Source organism: Myxine glutinosa, chromosome 9 (assembly GCF_964187855.1).
Source record: "Myxine glutinosa chromosome 9, kmMyxGlut1.1, whole genome shotgun sequence".
Lineage (NCBI taxonomy): Eukaryota > Metazoa > Chordata > Myxini > Myxiniformes > Myxinidae > Myxine > Myxine glutinosa.
The window spans coordinates 101,926,806-101,949,672 of NC_136269.1; the positions used below are offsets into that span (position 1 = coordinate 101,926,806).

Genomic DNA, 22,867 nt, shown 5'->3' on the forward strand with positions numbered 1-22,867 from the left:
GGTTTCACCAGGAAATTGCCATTATGGAGACTCGATATCAAGGCCGATTCAATCCAAACATGATGGGTGACTACTGTTGGACTTTACAGCATGAAAGTGATTGCTCCTACAAACGCAAAAGTAAAGTTCAGAAGCACTTTTAATGTGATGTAAATAAAAACTTAAAGTTCATATTATTTTTGGAGATTTACATTTTTTTATGTGATATAAATAAAAAGTTAAAGTTCATATTAATTTTTGTGATATTTTATAAAGTTCATATTATTTTTGGAGATTTACCTTTTTTATGTGATGTAAATAAAAACTTAAAGTTCATATTAATTTTTGTGATATTTTATAAAGTTCATATTATTTTTGGAGATTTACATTTTTTATGTGATATAAATAAAAACTTAAAGTTCATATTATTTTTTGTGATATTTTATAAAGTTCATATTATTTTTGGAGATTTACATTTTTTTATGTGATATAAATAAAAACTTTAAGTTCGTATTATTTTTTGTGATATTTTATAAAGTTCATATTATTTTTGTAGATTTACATTTTTTTTATGTGATGTAAATAAAAACTTTAAGTTCATATTATTTTTTGTGATATTTGATAAAGTTCATATTATTTTTGGAGATTTACATTTTTTATGTGATGTAAATAAAAACTTAAAGTTCATATTATTTTTTGTGATATTTTATAAAGTTCATATTATTTTTGGAGATTTACATTTTTTTATGTGATGTAAATAAAAACTTAAAGTTCATATTAATTTTTGTGATATTTTATAAAGTTCATATTATTTTTGGAGATTTACATTTTTTTATGTGATGTAAATAAAAAGTTAAAGTTCATATTAATTTTTGTGATATTTTATAAAGTTCATATTATTTTTGGAGATTTACCTTTTTTATGTGATGTAAATAAAAACTTAAAGTTCATATTATTTTTTGATATTTTATAAAGTTCATATTATTTTTGGAGATTTACATTTTTTTATGTGATGTAAATAAAAACTTTAAGTTCATATTATTTTTTGTGATATTTTATAAAGTTCATATTATTTTTGGAGATTTACATTTTTTTTATGTGATGTAAATAAAAACTTTAAGTTCATATTATTTTTTGTGATATTTTATAAAGTTCATATTATTTTTGGAGATTTACATTTTTTATGTGATATAAATAAAAAGTTAAAGTTCATATTAATTTTTGTGATATTTTATAAAGTTCATATTATTTTTGGAGATTTACCTTTTTTATGTGATGTAAATAAAAACTTAAAGTTCATATTAATTTTTGTGATATTTTATAAAGTTCATATTATTTTTGGAGATTTACATTTTTTATGTGATATAAATAAAAACTTAAAGTTCATATTATTTTTTGATATTTTATAAAGTTCATATTATTTTTGGAGATTTACATTTTTTTATGTGATGTAAATAAAAACTTTAAGTTCATATTATTTTTTGTGATATTTTATAAAGTTCATATTATTTTTGGAGATTTACATTTTTTTTATGTGATGTAAATAAAAACTTAAAGTTCATATTAATTTTTGTGATATTTTATAAAGTTCATATTATTTTTGGAGATTTACATTTTTTATGTGATATAAATAAAAAGTTAAAGTTCATATTAATTTTTGTGATATTTTATAAAGTTCATATTATTTTTGGAGATTTACCTTTTTTATGTGATGTAAATAAAAACTTAAAGTTCATATTAATTTTTGTGATATTTTATAAAGTTCATATTATTTTTGGAGATTTACATTTTTTATGTGATATAAATAAAAACTTAAAGTTCATATTATTTTTTGATATTTTATAAAGTTCATATTATTTTTGGAGATTTACATTTTTTTATGTGATGTAAATAAAAACTTTAAGTTCATATTATTTTTTGTGATATTTTATAAAGTTCATATTATTTTTGGAGATTTACATTTTTTTTATGTGATGTAAATAAAAACTTTAAGTTCATATTATTTTTTGTGATATTTTATAAAGTTCATATTATTTTTGGAGATTTACATTTTTTTATGTGATGTAAATAAAAACTTAAAGTTCATATTAATTTTTGTGATATTTTATAAAGTTCATATTATTTTTGGAGATTTACATTTTTTTATGTGATGTAAATAAAAACTTTAAGTTCATATTATTTTTTGTGACAGTAAATAGACTTATTGAGACCTAATCAATAAATTCGCATGCTCTAAAGATTTTTTCCACACTTATGATATACTACGTCAAGGTTACGTGATAGCGAAATTTTAAGGTCAGATTCGGATTCGTGGGCACAAATTAGTTTGAAACAGTTGAAAATAAGTCAGAACCAATGTGGCTGTTGACCAGTGTAATGAATCATTATTATAATAACCACAGCTTAAAGTGGTTAAATCTTGTCTTTAGAAACAAATCTTTGTTTTTAGGCTTGTTTCTACCTGCTTTCAAGGCCAGCATGTGTGTAACAAACCCACTCTAGACAACCAGACAAAATGGTCAAGATGTGTTTAGTAGGCCCTACTCGAACACAACATTTATACACACCTTCGAGTGTGAGCACTTACTGCATCATTTGCAATGGTGCAGATTTCGTGAATCAATTGAATGCCTGTTTCGGTGATGATCGGTTTCGTTATTATCTGCCAAAGATCGTGGCGGCTTGCTGCCACGACATGATCATTATGGCCATGACCCTGGCTACTCAAGGTGGATAATAGTTGCGTATCATACACTTTTACATGAATTGGGCAGCATGGGTTCTTGAAGAACGACTAAAACCCAAGGTCTGTCCGGTGACTTGATTGGTTGTCATGATCATGATCTCCAGCTGCAAAATGATTGGCTGTCAAATCCCCAGTGTAATATTGACATAAACGATATACCATACGACTTTGCTTTGCTTTGTTTTGTAGATATGTGTATACTATATGTGCATTTGATATACTAGGGCATGCCCGTACTATATATATGCCCGTACTATATATCTATCTAAAATTATATCCCCCCCCTCTATTTACATGAAATGGTTTGGTCCATTCGCAAGCCAAAGCGAACGGCGAACGGCTTGCGAGTACAGTGACAATCCCCCCCTCTATTTACATGAAATGGTTTCGTCCATTCGCAACGATCACAGAACCCCCCCCTCTATTTACATGGAATGGTTTGGTCCATTCGCAACGCCGGCACACGCGATCGTTCGCTGCTCTCTGATTGGTTGAATCGTTTTTTGGACATAGCTCGGTAAGTAATTGTCCGATTAATATGAAACCTTGAAAAGGCACATCCTCGGGTCCCCAGCAATATACCTGGCAAGTTAAAAGTATATCGGACCCGTGGTTGTCGAGAAACAGCGGTCACAGACAGACAAACGTACAAACGTACAGACAGAGATTACTGGAATTATAGATAGATGTGTATATTGTATGTGTATATGTATACTTTGTGATATGTGTATACTTCTCTCTCGACTGATCTCATCAATCAAATGTTGCTGATGTTGCATGTTAGTAAATTAAAGCACATGCTTCATCACCTTTCTGTGTCATGGTCTTCCAGGTTTTTATTGTTAAGCATTTGGCTTTCTGATCTCCAAAGACCCCATCATAAGCATTCCGATATCTTAATGGAACTTACCTGAAACCCCTTAAGTTTTATAATCGTTTGGCTCTTTGGCGTTGTGTTTTTTCAGGATGGATGGTGCCCAAGCATGGGCCTGAACGGTTTCTTTGTTGAGCATCCTGATCCATTGATTTGGTCATGTCATTACAGGATGGAAAGTTAAGAAAGACCAAGGATTTAAATCTTCCTCCAGACATCTCCGTTGTCGGGCAGTCATCATTTGCAGATGTTGGTACGTACCTTTGCTTGTAATCTTTTTCACTGCGAAGTTGGTATTTACTTAATTGGACAAGATGTTGCTTGTTTTGCGTGTCATTTTGTTGTGGAATTTTCTGGGCAGATGGTGATGGCAGACAAGAGCATTTAGTTCCAGGTTGTCCTGACCCGGCCTGTGCCACCAATGTAATCTACTTAAACCGGCCAGGGGAGGATTCGGTGCGTATAAGTCTCCAAAACATTTTTTGTCATTTTTACTTTTGGCAGAATAATTCCATTAGATTTGATTGTTTGTTTCCGTCTTGATTCCTTTTTTTATGTTGGTTTTGTAATCACAAAATGCAGTGGGCGAATGTTTTGACTGGCGCGGTCGCTAGTTCGCCTGCTTTGCGGTTTTGGAATGCTGAAGCCGAAGAGAGCCCAACAGGATGGCCACTTCCCCCGAAACTTCGCCTAGGAGATTATAACATTGATGGCTACCCTGATGCTCTGGTCACCATGCAGAATGGCACAGACAGGTTTTGACTTTCACACCCTAGAAAAGTTTTCCACCCATCAGATATTGCAACAGCAAAACAAATAAATATATTGGGTGAAAATAATTGGTCACAATTGAGTCTTGGAGCATTTGCCATCTTGTTTTGCCTAGGACGCGCTGGCTGGTGCTTCTGGAAAATGTACCTTGTACCGAAGAATCCTGCCAGCCTGTTGGACGTATGTTCATCCCACGCTGGACGAGCACTGTTTCTGGTGTCATTGCTGCTGCGTTTTTTGACCTTTTTGAGGATGTGCGTCTCAATATATTTCGTTCATACACTTCACTCTTTATTTGAGTTCTCATGGTGCAATGAAACTGTTAGTGCTGTTGCTTATGGTCTTACTCATTAAGAATGTGTGGTAATCATTATTAAGAGCGTTGGTCTGAAGGGGCTGTGGATTAAGGTAGTTTTTTGTGTCAAGGGTTGTCTGTATTTTTTTATTTTTTTTATTTTACAGACTCTGTGGCAGACTTTTACAGACTCTGTTTTACAGACAGACTCGCAAGCTCTATACAGGCTCACATACATATGCAGACAGATACCGGTACATGAGACAACACCAGACTTGACATTCACACAAACACAGCCCTTGAGTTTGGGGAAGTGATGTCACTTTCCAGAATACTCTGGGTGCCAGTGATGTCATCTTTAGGACATCGCTTTTCCGTACTCAGTGGGGCAATCAGGAGGAATGTCCTCCTCCCCATGGATGCCAATCTATGGGTTTTTTTTCTGTGCCTCTATCCTTTAAATGCTGACCGTCAAGCAAGGAAGCAGCACGTACTATATTTAAAGTCTTTGGTATCGCTCGGCCAGGGTTGATCCCTGACCTCTCAAACTCAAAGTGGACGCCTTAACCATAAAACCATTGAATCTGGTAAATATAAGGGTTTGGAAGGCCAAATTTCTTCGTTTTTCAGACCAATTTTGACCTTTGACCTTTGACCTTTGACATTTGAGCCATTGAAAGGAAGACACTGGACCAATGTGTACCTTTTTAAGTCTATAGGGACTGTTTGGAAAGATATAATTTGTTCTATTCTTGGCTGTATTAGTTGAAATAGAGGCACGGCACTCTTTACCATACCTTCATTTTGTGATCGATATTGACATTTTGACCCCCCACCCCCCTCCCTCCCAAGCGGGATCTTGCATTAGCGGGCTTGTTTATCTGGACCTTAATCGTCCGAATCCGTCCACAACCTTTTGATATATTCTGTTCACGGGCAGACCAACCAACAAACAGACAGGGGTGAAACACTTGACTTCCTACCATCTTCGGTGGAGGAGGTAAAAATTCATTGGAAATATTGACCAATTTGGAGCAAAAAAGTTCAACTCTAGAATGTCTGGAGCTCATGCCAATTAAAACATTCTCAATATTCAATTTTGTCAAAAGTTTTCTTTCATCCCATCGCTTCGCTGACTGGTTTAATCAAAATACAGCATGTTGTACTTCCAAAACATATTGCATGTATATCTGTGAATCTCAATGAAGATGTACACAATGAAGTGTAACACTTGAAAAAAGGGATCTTTTATAACATGTAATTGTTGTTGTTGAGGCAGTGGCTATGGTTGTTGTTGTTGTTGTTGTTGTTGTTCGGTCATCTCATCTCTTCTCAAAGAGATAAACTTCTAAAATGGGTCATGATGTCCAGATGTCTGTCCGTCCATCTGTTAACTTTTTGCTATTTTTGCTACGCCTCTCTTTTTGCTACGGTGTTGGGCTAGCGTTGGGCTAGCGGCTAGGGTGCCGGCTTAGGATCCTAGGATCCTGGGTTCGAATCCCGGTCGATTGCTGAATTAACGCCAGGGGGGTTGACTCAGCCTGTCATCCTTCCGAGGTCGGCTAATTGAGTACCAGTTCACTGGTAATTCCCTGTTTGTCGTTAAAGGCAGCAAAAAGGGTTGGCGTCAGGAAGGGCATCCGGCCGTAAAACATTGCTTCAAAAAGGGGACCGAAAAACAACAACAACCACGGTTCCCGAAAAAGGCCAACCCCCGCTTTGCGGGGAAAAATGGCCTCTAAAGGTGGTTTTTTTTTTCTTTCTCTTTTTGCTACGGTGCAGTGTACTGTTTATTCTACCATTGAGCACCAGGCATATTGCCCCTATGTTTAGGTCATCTCATCTCGCTTCTCGAAGAGGTGAACTTGTAAAATGGGTTGTGATGTTGGAATGCCTGTTCGTCCGTCCGTCCGTCTGTTAACTTTTATTACTCATCCATTGTCACCTGGCTGATTGCTCTGAAAGTTTACATAGGAATACAAGACAGTAGCCCGCACAATCGCTCGGGCTTCGATTTATAGATTTTGATGATGGCGTCTCCCAGAGGGAGGATACCCCCCAAACTAAGGATCCCTACTCTTCCCTTATTTACCAACTGATTGCTCTGAAACCCGATACAGCCCTTCTATGCGATGGCCCACGCAATCACTCAGGTATGAGTGGTTTGATTTTTAGATCAGGGGGCTCTCTATGGGGATTACCCATGGGAACTTCGGATCCCTACTCGTCCATTATTAGCCCCCGTTGGACTTGATCCGAAACGGGGGCTTATGGATCGGGTCTCGTCCGTCCGTCTGCAACCATATCTCGGACATGTATGGACCGATTTTGTTCATACTGTTATGTCGGTGGGTAGGGCATATATATAGATTTAGGTAGATCTCCATAGGTAGGTGCTTCGTCTGTCATGCTAGAGAATCTCGATGTAATAAGTTCTGTTAGCCCGAATGTCGGATTAAGTGTGTACCTGTGATCATACGAGGATGATCCGGTGATAGGTAGACTAGGGATTATGCTAACTCCATTGTATGTGAAACCTCTGTGGTCATCCCTGTGTCTCTTATGGCAACACACATAGACACGTAAATTAGGAATCCATTCCCATTAGTAGACACATTAATTAATCCCCCTCTGCCACAATGCAGCTACAGCCAGCCACATCACCAGCTGGCATGACAACACTCATTGCTCAGGCAGGCTGAGGCCACACCCACCTTGCGAAGGGGTGGTCGAGGAAGGGCAGCATCTGGCTGATCCCATCACAACGTCAGAGGAGAAGCCACACCACGAACCGTGAGCCGACATTTAGGCTCTCGTGCTGGGATCCCATAGCGACCGGTCGCATTTTGGCTTTCAGATCGATCTCCCCTTTGTGCTCTCGTTTGGACTGCCATCTTGCGCTGGGACTTTTTGCTTGCCCTAGAGCTCTTCTCTTCCTCGTGCGGCGCTCTTCCTTCCTCCTCTTGCTGCCTTCTTGAAGCTGTCATCTGCCCTCGGCTCGTGTCCCTCGTTCCGGACCTGGCGAGGGAATGATACCAGGACAGTGGGCTCCGGGCAGTGATTGGAGATTGGAGATACCGGGAGATGTGCCGAGTTTTTGCAGACGGAGAGTGGCAGTTTTTCCAGGCAGGGACGACACGTGGACGGAGCGCTGCTTGCTGCTGGAACACCACAAGGCTGGGGTGGACGAGAAGCCGGTGAGGCCTAGCGGCGCATGGAACCGAGTGGACTGCGGCCTTCTCCCCGCACGGGAATGGGGGGCCTGGCCGATTTTGGGCAAGGTTCAAGCCACTCGCAGTTAAGTGCACAAGAATCCCACACTATTTATTTCATTCCAGTTTCTTTCAGCCCTTCGTCTGCGTTCAAGTCTGGTGTGGGGGACGTCCCAATTTAGAATAGTTATTTTAGCGTCGCGTTTTATTTCATTGTTATTGGCATCCGTGGCAATAAAGCCATGTTCTTTTGTACATAAATTCCGTTTCGTGCGAGTTTAATTTCCTGCAGGTTGAAGACTGCCCGGCAAGATCGTGTCAGGTAAATCTCGCCGTTTCTTCCTCTTTCCCTCTTTCCCTCTTTACCCTGCGCACGTGTATAGGAAATCCGCCATTGACCCGGACGCCTTGTTAAGCTCGTTTCCATCCGCGATTCCCTGGTCTTAACCGAGGGGCAATCGCATGACAATACTATGCACAAAGACAAGACATCATGGTATACATATGCACATCATTTTGTTTTGCAATGCGATCAAATATGGCTGACTGGCGACCATTTTAGGTGTAAAAAAACAAACAACATTCTGTATTAAACACGTCCGCAACCATTTCTCGGACATGAATTTACCGATCTTGTTCAAACTTGGCACACAATAATGAATGATGGCTTACAAATGCACCTCATGTCATTTTTTTTCGAGATCATATTCAAGAAGGCCGACTGGCGGCCATTTTGATACTTAAACGAAACGTGTCCACAACCATTTCTCAGACATGCATGGACCGATTTTGTTCAAACTTGGCACAAAGACAATACATGAGAATATATATGTGCAGAAATTTTTGTTTTGTAATCCAAACCAAATATGCCCGACTGGCGGCATTTAACTCTAGTACAGCAAAATTATTAAAACCATGGGGGCTATAACATTTTATGTCTTTTTCTTGTTTACCAACCGATTGCTCTAAAACCCAATACAGCCTTTCCACTCTGGTCCGCAGGATCGCTTGGTGTTACATTTTCCGAATTCGTATTTTTAAATTTTGGATTATGGGGGCTCCCAGGGAGGGTAACCCCTTATTTACCAACCGATTGCTCTGAAACCTGATACAGCCCTTCTACTCGATCAAGTGATGACCGTCAGCCCACTCGGGAATATTTATTGTTGTTTGTGTGCTCCTTCCGTGTGCTATTGTATATTTTTCTATTGCTTCGAGAAGTATTACTGTACATTATCTTGTGTGCTTCTTCCGTGTCCATTTTTCCTTGTCGACGTGGAATGAAGAAACATTCAGTCACTTCAAACCGCATTATCCACAAATTGAATGACTCTGTGCCATCTCCCATAAAGGGTGGAGGAAGGGCAAAGCGAAATGGCGTGCCATGTTTTACTGTGTCCACTCTCACGGCCTGTGCTGCAGCAGCAGCTCGCTGTTGTTCATCAGTCATTTGAGTAATATTTTTGCAGTAACTTGCACTAATCTCCAGAATCTATATATATAAAACACAGTTTGTGTGTGTGTGTGTGTGTGTGTGTGTGTGTGTGTGTGTGTGTGTGTGTGTGTGTGTGTGTGTGTGTGTGTGTGTGTGTGTGTGTGTGTGTGTGTGTGTGTGTGTGTGTGTGTGTGTGTGTGTGTGTGTGTGTGTGTGTGTGTGTGTGTGTGTGTGTGATGTTACCGATAGACTCCGAAACGGAGACTCCCCCTCCCCACTCTCCATCCCTCCCACCCCCCTCCCCCTCCCATCCCTCACCCTCCCCCTTCCCATCCCCCCTCTTTTCCCCTCTCCCCCTCCCCCCCCCTCTTCTCCACCTCTCCCCCTCCCCCTCCCCCCCTCTTCTCCCCCCCCCCCTCTTCTCCCCTCCCCCCCGCTCCCCTCCCCTTCCCCGCCCGGCAATGCCGGGTACTTCTGCTAGTGCGAGATAAACTGTACTTAAAAGTTACAAGTCGAGTTGCTGCTGCAGTTCTCGAGGATGTGAAATAACTGTCCTTTTGCCGCATCCAAAATCACGACTGCTACCAGTATAACACCCGATTTATGGTAGTGGGTGTCACATCTGAGTTTTAATAGAATAACCAAAGGACCAGGAGACGTAACGAGCATTCAAAGCGGGTGTAGCACACACCAAGAGTCAAAAGCACCACTAAGGCCGCACTTCCGTCTCGTCTTCGTGCCCAAAACCAACAACAGAAGTCACTCAAAGAAAATCCGCAGGTTCAAATAACCGCTAGTTGTCAGCATTTCCTCATCAATAATAATAACCAACTATTGTGCTTACACAAAGCAAGAGGTTTGTGAATGCTCTGGTATTTCCAGTTGTAATGTTTGGATGAGTCCATTGACAGTGAAAAATAAATGAAGGCAACACAACGACAACAACAACAACAACATGCATTTAAAGGCCATTTTCCCTGCTAGAGCGGGGGTTAGCCTTGCGGTCCCCATGACAATCTTCACCATTTTGCCCTATTTTCTGCATCTCTCCTTGTTAACCCCCTTGCCCGCATTTCTTCTTCCACCATCTTTAGCCAAGTCTTTCTCGGTCTTCCCCGTCCTCTACTTCCTTCTACATTCATTTCCACCACTCTTCTCAACCAGTCATTTTCATCCTTCTTCAACACATGACCAAACCATCTCAAAATACTTTGCAAGACTTTTCAACAAACAAGAAAATGGTTTCATTAATGTCATAAGCTGTTTATTCAAAGGCAGATCAGTTATGGTTTGGAATTTCAGTGTTTATGTGAAGAGATGGGCCGGACACTTGGTGTGGATGGGGGAAGAGAGAATGGCAAAGATAGTGGATAGGTTAAGGGAACAAGGTAGGAGGAAAAGAGGTGGACCACGGTTGAGGTGGGATGATTGTGTGAGGAGGGATATCAGTAAGGTGGGGGTGGTTGGAGAGTGGCTGACGACAGAGGGAAAGGAAGGAGTATTGTGGTCAAGGCAGGGCAGAACCTTGGTGCCATTGGACTTCATCACTTGTAAAGGGAAGAGCAGGAGGAGAATAAGAATAAGTGAAGCTTGAGATCAAAACACTTTATAAACAGAGGTTGAAGCTCATGGAGGGGCAGTATGACAGAAGATGGAAGGTCAATACACCAACAGGTTTTGCAGGAAATAGATAAACAAAGACTAAAGCTGTGTGCAGACAAAGGGGGAAAGGGCTAGCAAGAATGTGAAAACTGATGGGCAACTATGGGAGATAACATGGACTCCCCTCATGAAAGGCTGGAGGGAATGGCAATAATGGCCAATGATGATTTCCTTCATGAAAATGTGATATTTGAAAAAATTGTTCAAAACAAAACCTCCTTCAGAAAATGTATTGGTCATATAGGTCTGGGAAAGGCTTTTCACCACATCTACCCAACACTCCCCTTCCCTCTCTTTCCCATTCCACTCTTTCCTTCTCCATTTCCCATTCCACTCTTTCCTTCTCCATTTCCCATTCCACTCTTTCCTTCTCCATTTCCCATTCCACTCTTTCCTTCTCCTCTTTCCCATTCCACTCTTTCCGTCTCCATTTCCCATTCCACTCTTTCCGTCTCCATTTCCCATTCCACTCTTTCCGTCTCCATTTCCCATTCCACTCTTTCCCTCTCCTCTTTCCCATTCCACTCTTTCCGTCTCCATTTCCCATTCCACTCTTTCCTTCTCCATTTCCCATTCCACTCTTTCCGTCTCCATTTCCCATTCCACTCTTTCCGTCTCCATTTCCCATTCCACTCTTTCCGTCTCCATTTCCCATTCCACTCTTTCCCTCTCCTCTTTCCCATTCCACTCTTTCCTTCTCCATTTCCCATTCCATTCCTTCCCTCTCCTCTTTCCCATTCCACTCCACTTTCCCATTCCTCTCCTCTCCTCTTTCCCATTCCACTCCTCTCTCCTCTTTCCCATTCCACTCCACTTTCCCATTCCACTCTTTCCCTCTCCTCTTTCCCATTCCATTCCTTCCCTCTCCTCTTTCCCATTCCACTCTTTCCTTCTCCATTTCCCATTCCATTCCTTCCCTCTCCTCTTTCCCATTCCACTCTTTCCTTCTCCATTTCCCATTCCATTCCTTCCCTCTCCTCTTTCCCATTCCATTCCTTCCCTCTCCTCTTTCCCATTCCACTCCTCTTCTCTCCTCTTTCCCATTACACTCCTTCCCTCTCCTCTTTCCCATTCCTCTCCTCTTTCCCATCCCATTCCTCTTCTCTCCACTTTCCCATTCCTCTCCTCTCTTCTTTCCCATTCCACTCCTCCCCTCACCTCTTTCCCATTCCTCTCCTCTCCTCTTTCCCATTCCACTCCTCTTCTCTCCTCTTTCCCATTCAACTCCTTCCCTCTCCTCTTTCCCATTCCTCTCCTCTTTCCCATCCCATTCCTCTTCTCTCCACTTTCCCCTTCCACTCCTCCCCTCACCTCTTTCCCATTCCTCTCCTCTCCTCTTTCCCATTCCACTCCTCTTCTCTCCACTTTCCCTTTCCACTCCTCCCCTCACCTCTTTCCCATTCCTCTCCTCCTCTTTCCCATTCCACTCCTCTCTCCTTTTTCCCATTCCACTCCACTTTCCCATTCCACTCCACTTTCCCATTCCCCTCCACTTTCCCATTCCCCTCCACTTTCCCATTCCACTCCACTTTCCCATTCCCCTCCACTTTCCCATTCCACTCCACTTTCCCATTCCCCTCCACTTTCCCATTCCCCTCCACTTTCCCATTCCCCTCCACTTTCCCATTCCACTCCTCTTTCCCATTCCACTCCTCTTTCCCATTCCACTCCTCTTTCCCATTCCACTCGTCCTCTTTCCCATTCCACTCGTCCTCTTTCCCATTCCACTCGTCCTCTTTCCCATTCCACTCCACTTTCCCATTCCACTCCACTTTCCCATTCCACTCCTCTTTCCCATTCCACTCCTCTTTCCCATTCCACTCGTCCTCTTTCCCATTCCACTCGTCCTCTTTCCCATTCCACTCGTCCTCTTTCCCATTCCACTCCACTTTCCCATTCCACTCCACTTTCCCATTCCACTCCACTTTCCCATTCCACTCCACTTTCCCATTCCACTCCACTTTCCCATTCCCCTCCACTTTCCCATTCCCCTCCACTTTCCCATTCCACGCCACTTTCCCATTCCACTCCTTTTTCCCATTCCACTCCACTTTCCCATTCCACTCCTCTCTCCTTTTTCCCATTCCACTCCACTTTCCCATTCCCCTCCACTTTCCCATTCCCCTCCACTTTCCCATTCCACTCCACTTTCCCATTCCACTCCACTTTCCCATTCCACTCCACTTTCCCATTCCACTCCACTTTCCCATTCCCCTCCACTTTCCCATTCCACTCCACTTTCCCATTCCACTCCACTTTCCCATTCCCCTCCACTTTCCCATTCCACTCCTCTTTCCCATTCCACTCCTCTTTCCCATTCCACTCCTCTTTCCCATTCCACTCGTCCTCTTTCCCATTCCACTCGTCCTCTTTCCCATTCCACTCCACTTTCCCATTCCACTCCACTTTCCCATTCCACTCCACTTTCCCATTCCACTCCACTTTCCCATTCCACTCCTCTTTCCCATTCCACTCCTCTTTCCCATTCCACTCCTCTTTCCCATTCCACTCCTCTTTCCCATTCCACTCGTCCTCTTTCCCATTCCACTCGTCCTCTTTCCCATTCCACTCGTCCTCTTTCCCATTCCACTCGTCCTCTTTCCCATTCCACTCGTCCTCTTTCCCATTCCACTCCACTTTCCCATTCCACTCCACTTTCCCATTCCACTCCACTTTCCCATTCCACTCCTCTTTCCCATTCCACTCCTCTTTCCCATTCCACTCCACTTTCCCATTCCACTCCACTTTCCCATTCCACGCCTCTCTCCTTTTTCCCATTCCCCTCCACTTTCCCATTCCCCTCCACTTTCCCATTCCCCTCCACTTTCCCATTCCACTCCACTTTCCCATTCCACTCCACTTTCCCATTCCACTCCACTTTCCCATTCCACTCCACTTTCCCATTCCCCTCCACTTTCCCATTCCACTCCACTTTCCCATTCCCCTCCACTTTCCCATTCCACTCCTCTTTCCCATTCCACTCCTCTTTCCCATTCCACTCCTCTTTCCCATTCCACTCCTCTTTCCCATTCCACTCGTCCTCTTTCCCATTCCACTCGTCCTCTTTCCCATTCCACTCCACTTTCCCATTCCACTCCACTTTCCCATTCCACTCCACTTTCCCATTCCACTCCACTTTCCCATTCCACTCCTCTTTCCCATTCCACTCCTCTTTCCCATTCCACTCCTCTTTCCCATTCGACTCCACTTTCCCATTCCACTCCTCTTTCCCATTCCACTCCTCTTTCCCATTCCACTCCTCTTTCCCATTCCACTCGTCCTCTTTCCCATTCCACTCCACTTTCCCATTCCACTCCACTTTCCCATTCCACTCCACTTTCCCATTCCACTCCTCTTTCCCATTCCACTCCTCTTTCCCATTCCACTCCTCTTTCCCATTCCACTCCACTTTCCCATTCCAATCCTCTTTCCCATTCCACTCGACTTTCCCATTCCACTCCTCTTTCACATTCCACTCCTCCTCTTTCCTCTTTTCCATTCCTCTCTTTCCCATTCCCTCTATCCCATCCTCATCTGTTTTCTCCCCTGCCTTCTCACATTCTCTCACCTTATTTAACCTCCGCTCTTTTCTCCTCTTCTCTTCCTCGCCCCTGTTTTCCACTCCTCTTCCCTTCATTCTCCTCTTTCCTTTCTCCTCTCTCAATGTGCAGTGGATGTTTTTTGCTCTACACATTTCATGAGCAAAGGCGCACAATTTGCCTTGGAACGAAATAACGAGAGAAGGCACTCCGTGCGCGTTAGGTCACATGGCAATGTGATGCTCTAATTCTCATTTCATTAATAAATCCATTGAAGAAAAAACAAATCGAGGGTATTACAGCCGCTGTAACGATTGGAAGGTTATAGTTGTTGCAATGTTGCACCAATGTATCCACATTGAGATGTATCCATATGACTGAGCCTTTGACCTCCACCCTCCGCCACCTCGATGCAGTGTAAGATGTGTGACGTGCAAGATGTACTTTGCTGTTCTTGTCAATTGATCCTGATGAAACGGAGCCCGCTGAGGCGTATTCGGACACCATGAGAGCATGACGTACATTTACCTGGGAGTGCATTTGCTTTTATATCTTGGAAATGGCAAACTATTTCTGAGAGCGTCGTTGTGGATTGGAAATCATCATTTGAACTGTGGAGGCCAAGTTCACTTTAAACCATCACTTTGATTAATTTAAATTATTTGTACAAACTGTAATATAAAATAACATTTCTAGTTTATTTTGTACTTGTGTCACACAAATGCATCAAATGCCGGTATTTTGACTCGAATTGCTTTAAATGCGCTCACTGTATGCAGCGTATACAGTGCAATGACAAATTAGAACTGTACAGTAAGTATATGGTGCTTGTGTGTGTTTGGAGAAATGTAATAAATACAAATGAAAGTTCTGCAAAGGAAGGTTATGTCTACACAAGCGTGAAGTCGAAATGGCCAATTGTCCTGCATTAAGAAAGCAGTTGCTCTTGGCAACATTCAATGATATTCACAAAGCAGACGTTCACCATCATTTCTACCGTTTGTGTTACCTTTGCTTTATTTCCCTGGGCAATAGCTGTTGTCATTGTGACTGATCGTTTCTTTGATTCGATCATTTCTGGCACTTGATTCCTTTTTCTGCTTTTTATTTATTTATTTATTTTACCTTCTTTCCTGCTGTATAGCAGATATTATATACATTACATTCAGTTTAATTTATGGTGTGTTATCCATCTAAGCCATGCTACACTTGAGAAGCCTACATTACACCAGTTGGCATTTTCTGTATTATGGATCGGTTTGGACATATACAGGTGCCTTCAGAAAGTATTCACACCCCTTGCCTTTTTCACATTTTGTTGTGTTGCAGCCTTAATTTAAAGTGGATTAAATTGAAATTTTTTTTTGTCACTGATCTACACGTAATACCCCAGAATTTTAAAGTGGAATATTTTTTTTTAACTCTTGCAAAATGATAAAAAATGAAATACAGAAATATCTAACTTACATGAGTGTTCAACCCCATGAGCTTCGTAGAAGTGCCTTTAGCAGCGATTACAGCTTCGAGTCTTCTTGGGTATATCTTTATCAGCTTTGCCACATCTGGATTTGGAGGGTTTCTCCCATTCTTCATTGCAGATTTGCTCAAGCTCTGTCAAGTTGGATGGGGAGCGTCGGTGAACAGCAATCTTCAAGTCTTTCCACAGATTCTCAATGGGATTCAAGTCTGGGCTTTGGCTGGGCCCAAGGACTTTCACGTTCTTGTTCTGAAACCAATCCAGTGTTGCTTTGGCTCTATGCTTGGGTCATTGTCCTGTTGGAACATAAATCTTCACCACAGTCTATGGTCTTTTACACTCTGAAGCAGGTTCTCAAAGATTTGCCTGTATTCGGCTCCATTCATTCTTCCCTGTATCCTCACAAGTCTCTCATTCCCTGCCGCTGAAAAGCATCCCCATAGCATGAGGCTGCCACCACCTTGCTTCACGGTAGGGATGTTTGGTGTTAGATGGGTGATGAGCTGTGCTTGGTTTCTGCCAGACATAGAGCTTTGCATTCAGGCCAAAGAGTTCAATTTTCATCTCATCGGACCATATAATCTAATGCTTCATTTGCTGAGTCTTTCATCTGCTTTTTGCAAACTCCAGGCATGCTGTCCTGTGCATATTTCTCAGGAGTGGCTTCTGTCTGATCACTCTCCCATAAAGCCTAGATTTGTGAAGTGTTGCAGAGACTGTTCTTCTGGCAAGTTCTCCCATCTCAGCGAAGGAACTCTGTAGTTTTGTCAGGGTGGTCATTTGGTTCATGGTCACCTCCCTGACTCCAAGGTCCTTCTTGCCCAGTTGCTCAGTTTGGTCGGATTACCAGTCCTAGGAAGAGTCTGGGTAGTTCCATTTTCTAATGATGGTGCTCCCTGTGCTCTTGGGAACTTTCATCACTCTATAAATTGTTTTACACCCTTTCCCAGATCTGTGCCTCCTCACAATTCTATCTCTTACTTCTACGGACAGTTCCTTGGACTTCATGGTGGAGTTTCTGCTCTGACATGCAATGTCACCTGTGGGACCTTAAATAGAAAGGTGTGTTTCTGTCTAAAGTGTGTCCAAACAATTGAATTGGCTGCAGATCGACTGCCAAGTTGTGTAGACATCTCAAGGATGATCAAAGGAAATTGGATGCACCTGAGCTCAATTTGGAGTATCATAGCAAAGGGGTTGAACACTTATTGACTCAAGACATTTAAACTTTTTATTTTTAATTATTTTGTAAAAAAATTCTCAAAAAAAAAATTTCCACTATGATGTTATGGGGTATTGTTTGTCGATCAGAGACAAAAATTTAAATTTAATTCATTTAAATTCAGACTGTTACACACCAAGATGTGAAAAAGGTCAAGGGGTGTCAATACTTTCTGAAGACACTGAACATACACGTCGTTGATCATGTAATCTTCAGAGATTTCTATATATATGTATATACACCAAAAGTATGTGGACACCCAGACATCACACCCGTATGTGCTTGATGAACATCTCATTCCAAAATCATAAGCATTAACATGAGGTCGGGCACTGATGTTGGGTGATTAGGCCTGGCTCGCAGCCTGCGTTCCAATTCATCCCAAAGGTGTTCGATTGGGTTGAGGTCAGGGCTCTGTGCAGGCAAGTCAAGTTCTTCCACACCGATCTCGACAAAACATTTCTGTAGACTTAGCTTTGTGCACGGGGGCATTGTCATGCTGAAACAGGAAAGGGCCTTCCCCAAACTGTTGCCACAACGTTGGAAGCACACAATCGTCTAGAATGTCATTGTATGCTGTAGCGTTAAGATTTCCCTTCACTGGAACTAAGGGGCCTAGCCTGAACCATAAAAACAGCCCCAGACCATTATTCCTCCTCCACCAAACTTTACAGTTGGCACTATGCATGCGGACAGGTAGCATTCTCCTGGCATCCGCCAAACCCAGATTTGTCCGTCGGACTGCCAGATGGTGAAGCGCGATTCATCACTCCAGAGAATGCCTTTCCACAGCTCCAGAGTCCAATGGCAGCGAGCTTTACACCACTCTAGCTTGGCATTGCGCATGGTGATCTTGGGCTTCTGTGCGGCTGCTCGGCCATGAAAACCCATTTAATGAAGCTCCCGACGAACAGTTGTGCTGACGTTGCTTCCAGAGGCAGTTTGGAACTCAGTAGTGAGTGTTGCAACTGAGGACAGACGATTTTTACGCGCTACCTGCTTCAGCACTAGACGGTCCTGTTCTGTGAGCTTGTGTGGCCTACAACTTCGCGGCTGAGCTGTTGTTGCTCCTAGACGTTTCCACTTCGCAATAATAGCACTTACAGTTGACCGGGGCAGCTCTAGCAGGTCAGAAATTTGACGAACTGACTTGTTGGGAAGGTGGCATCCTTTGACGGCGCCACGTTGAAAGTCACTGAGCTCTTCAGTACGGCCCATTCTACTGCCAATGTTTGTCTATGGCGATTGCATGGCTGTGTGCTTGATTATATATATACCTGTCAGCAATGGGGGTGGCTGAAACAGCCAAATCCACTAATTAGGAGTGTCCGCATACTTTTGGCCATGTAGTGTACCTGACATTCAGCACCAAATGAGTTTGTTAATAGATGAAATGTTTTTAAAGCTTGAACATTTTGATTTTGGGAATAATTTGTGCAACATACTACCGCTACGTCTGATTAGTGCATGCATTTTGGTGTATATGTTTCAACCATTAAGATATTTTGGCCTGTGTGTTCCACATATTTATATAAAATGATGCACATGGATTTTACAAAATAGGTATTGGGAACAACATTAATTTATTCAGGGCTGGCAGGATAGCCTAGAGGTATGCACACTTGCCTCTGAGCTGTCTAGCCTGGGTATGAATCTAAGCCCACCTATAAACTGTCATCCTGAGGTTTTGCATGCGAAGCGATTCAACAATGTGTGTGCCGTCCCTCGGGTGGATGTTAAACTGGGCCTCTCGTTTGCCAGCATTAGCTGGTTCACTTTAACGATCCCACGATGTCCTTTGTGAATAGTAGGCAAGCTATCTCGGGGTCCCTGGCCAGATTCCAAATTTCTGCACTCAGTCGGATATCCTGTGTCAGAGTGGGGACCTACACAGGGTTGTAACACGAGCAAATAAACTGCTTCGGTTCTGTGAAGAGCATGATGTGAAGAGCTGTGCACAGCCAAACAGCCGGATATTTATTCAAGAAACGTTCTGATTTTTTTTTAAAGTCAGGTGTGATGTGCACAAAACTCAACTACAGATTTGCCCTTGCAATAAATTGAGAACGTGTCCACTGCATGCATGCGCTCATTTTGCAAAGCAAGTAGATATAACATATGACATGTGTCAGATAAATGAGTTGTGTTCAAGAGGAACTTTCTTCCGGTGCATGGCTCTGTAACCCAAGGAAGAGCAAGGACAGATCAGTCTGAACTGTCCAAGTGAGGTGACCTGGACGGATCAGTTTGAATTGTCCAAGTGAGGTGACCTGGACAGATCAGTCTGAACTGTCCAAGTCAGGTGATCTGAACAGATCAGTATGAACAGTCCAAGTCAGGTGACTAGGGAAACCAGATTGTATTAAGGAAAAGTAATTATGCCTCGGTGAGGCAGAATCATTCAACAGAAGCTTGGTTTTTTTTGGTTTTTTTTCATTCCTCATCACTAGGCTTTCCTTGAATCATTGAGTTTGCGAGTGGGCAGAGAGACATACTTTATGCTTGAATGGAATACCATAAAACAAACACCTTATCAAAGGAAAATAGCTTTCTGCTACTCGACCATTAATCTTTTAAAGTTTGAGAGACCATAAGTTGTGGAAGAATTTATTTTAAATGTTGAAAAGTGGCCGAAGGCAGGCCTAACATTGCCAAGTACAATGCTATAATTGTTGGTCTGCTTGCGGACTCGTACACTCTCACTTGCACACACTCGCTGACGCATTGACTGATTGCGATTGCCTCTGTCGTCCCTTTAGGCTAATGGGATACTTAAATCAGAAACCTCCTCATTTGTAGGAAATGTCATTTTAACCCAAATGCCTTTTGCGTCGCATCATAAAATGCAATGACTTCCACTTGTTGTTTTTCACAAATCGATTAGACTCATTTTTGGCATCGAAAACGATGTGAATGATGTAATATTTAAAGATGTATAAACGTGACCAAAACATTTATTGTTGTTCCCATCCCAAATTCCAAGTGGAATTTCATTCATCAGCGAAATGGTGCTCCAGTTATGTCAAACGAGCTTTGAAAATGTCAGCCTTTTCAAATGCTATTTATTTTGACATTCTTCCTTGGCTTCTAATAGATGCATCAAAAGTTTTTCAAAGCACAGACCTAAACTCCAATTTGTCTTGAATCGAAGGCGGATCCAATGCTTGCTATTGGTCTTGAGGAACTCTTGGTTTTAGTGATCTCTTGCATTTCTCAACCACAGTGTGAATTGTTATCGTGCAATCCAATGTCCACATGCCGAAGCAGTCTTGTGCGGAAGCATATGGTTAGGGGATTTCTATCGATGTTGAAGTTGATAAGAGTATATTTGCTGCCCTGGGAAGCGAGGTGCATCAGTTATTTTAAGTGTTATCTTTTTGTCAGGGAATTATTTTATTTTATTTTTAAATTTTTGCTCTGATGAAGCACCAAGTCGGGAAGCATTAGCCAAATCGTGTTCCCCTCTTAAGGCAATACACTCCATCATCGTTTGTTTATCTTGTCCGCCCGACGCAGACCGACTCTTGACTTCACAGGGACTACTTATTGTATTCTGTTGTCCTGGTAAGAAATACACGATGGTTTGTCGGGCTGTTTTTTTCATTGAAAGTCATCGTCCGGCACACAATGTACCGCCATTGTGAAGACGCTGTTGAATCTTGATGCATCTCCAAAGCTCCAAAGGACATTGTACTCGCTGAAGCATCGCCCAAGTTGTGAAGCACCAGCGTGACAGCAAACCCCAGAGGTATTGTACTTGCCTTTAAATTGTTTTGTCTTCGTTCGATTCCCTACTCAGCTACAAACTGTCAAACTGGTGCTTTGCTAGAGGGGCGTTGCATCAGTGAGCGCAATGTTCTTTGGAGGAGCATTAAGATCCAGCCTGAACACATGATTTATTTTCAGACTGTCGGCCTTGCCAGGGTCTCAGTCCACTTTTCCATTGTGAATAGTCTGAGTCAGATGCAAACTTGTATTATAAGCTCTGTCAAGGCATCGTGTCGAATATAGCTTTGGGCCATCCACACTCCGTAGAGCGAACACAAAATAAGTACAGTGTGAAATTGAGGAATGGAATATTCTCATAGATTGGAATGAAATAAAAATTGGAGAAATATGCTTTCGCAAATGTAAGTCGACATCGTAGCACGATGAAAGGATAGCTTAGACTTTGTTGAATACTTTGAGTGGAGGAAAACAACTATTATTTTTAGACCCTTCATAATGACCATCTGATTTAAGAAATTAATTTTTTTACTCTCGCATTTTAGACGTTTCCTCTCTGGTTAAACTAGTGTACTCTACCAGGAGGTGTTTATCGAGAATTTGGATGCTGATAATTTGATGTACCTCCGAGGAGGAGGCTCAACGGATCACTTTGAAACTCAGCATGATGATTCATGGTGTCGATGCATAAAAATGAATGGCGTCCTTTAAAAAAAAAAATCCATACAGGTGGTGAGGTAATTAGTTGATTAACTCAAAATGTAATACAGTCGGACCCCGATATTCGGGGGGATACGTTCCTGAAAAATCCACAAATAGCGAAAAACCGGGAATAGCAGGGCATTGTTTCAATGGAAAAAGGGGGGGCTAGGTTCCCAGGTCACGAAAATCCGCGAATAGAGAGGACCAAACCGCGAACAGCGAGGCAAAATCCACGAATGGTGACGTAAATCCTGATAATGTCGACGATAATCTGCGAAAGTCGACGATAATCCACGAAAGTCTGAAAATCCGCGAAGGTCGATGAAAATCCGCAAAGATCGATGTTTGTGGGGGATATTATCAGATGGTGCCGTATTTAGCGTATCTGCTAATTTCAATGATGGATTAAATGAAGCATTTGCATTCTAGAATTCGTGGGGTTGACATGTGTTCGTCGCTGATGGAACATCCCCTGAAGTATTTTCATTGTGTAAGATCTCTAATGATGCTTTACCATAAATTGCAAACTGTAATCGATTTAATGAAGTGTTTGCATTTTATAATTCGCGGAGTTGACTTGTGCATCTTGTGCTTGTGCACTGTGTGTTGACCACATCTGGTGGGATATCCCGCGAAGCTCACTTATAGTGCAGCTAAAATTTGTGCTTGTGAAAGCCAGAAAACGCAAATCACACAGCAGTGAATGTACGGTACTGTATAAGCAGGTCATGCTCGCGGCTTGTATAGGATGTTTTTTTGCATATGTCCAGCTGCTTTTTGCATGGCTGGTGAAAGATGGGTTTTATAAATGTGGCAAGCTAGTGGCTCGTGAATTTTTTTTTTTTGCACCACTGAAAAATCGGGAATTTGCGGAACATGGCCGTGAAAAGGGGGAGTAAAACCCGCGATTTCGTGGAACACGGCCGCAAATAGAAACCCACGAATTCGCGGAACATGGCCGTAAATAGAAAAAAAACCCTGCGAATTTGCGGGACATGGCCGCAAATAGAAAAAACCCACGAATTTTTCCGCGAATAGAGAAACGTGTCGCATTTTATCAACAGCGAATACATGGATTCCGCGAATAGAGGTGTGTGTGTGTGTGTGTGTGTGTGTGTGTGTGTGTGTGTGTGTGTGTGTGTGTGTGTGTGTGTGTGTGTGTGTGTGTGTGTGTGATAGATATATATATATATATATATGTGCAGTGTCTGTATTGTCTTGTCACTG

The 22,867-nt window shown here is 42.1% G+C and overlaps 1 protein-coding gene across 2 annotated transcripts in view; it reads left to right on the plus strand.

Annotated features, from left to right (window-relative positions):
• ITFG1 (integrin alpha FG-GAP repeat containing 1) overlaps positions 1 to 22,867 on the plus strand; it is a 220,484-nt gene that overhangs the window by 95,388 nt on the left and 102,229 nt on the right. For both annotated transcript variants that reach the window (XM_068128708.2, XM_068128709.2), the window contains exons 8-11: positions 3,771 to 3,852; positions 3,961 to 4,055; positions 4,182 to 4,354; positions 4,486 to 4,624. In XM_068128708.2, coding sequence (XP_067984809.2) covers positions 3,771 to 3,852; positions 3,961 to 4,055; positions 4,182 to 4,354; positions 4,486 to 4,624 — 489 coding nt within the window. The remainder of the gene's footprint in view (positions 1 to 3,770; positions 3,853 to 3,960; positions 4,056 to 4,181; positions 4,355 to 4,485; positions 4,625 to 22,867) is intronic.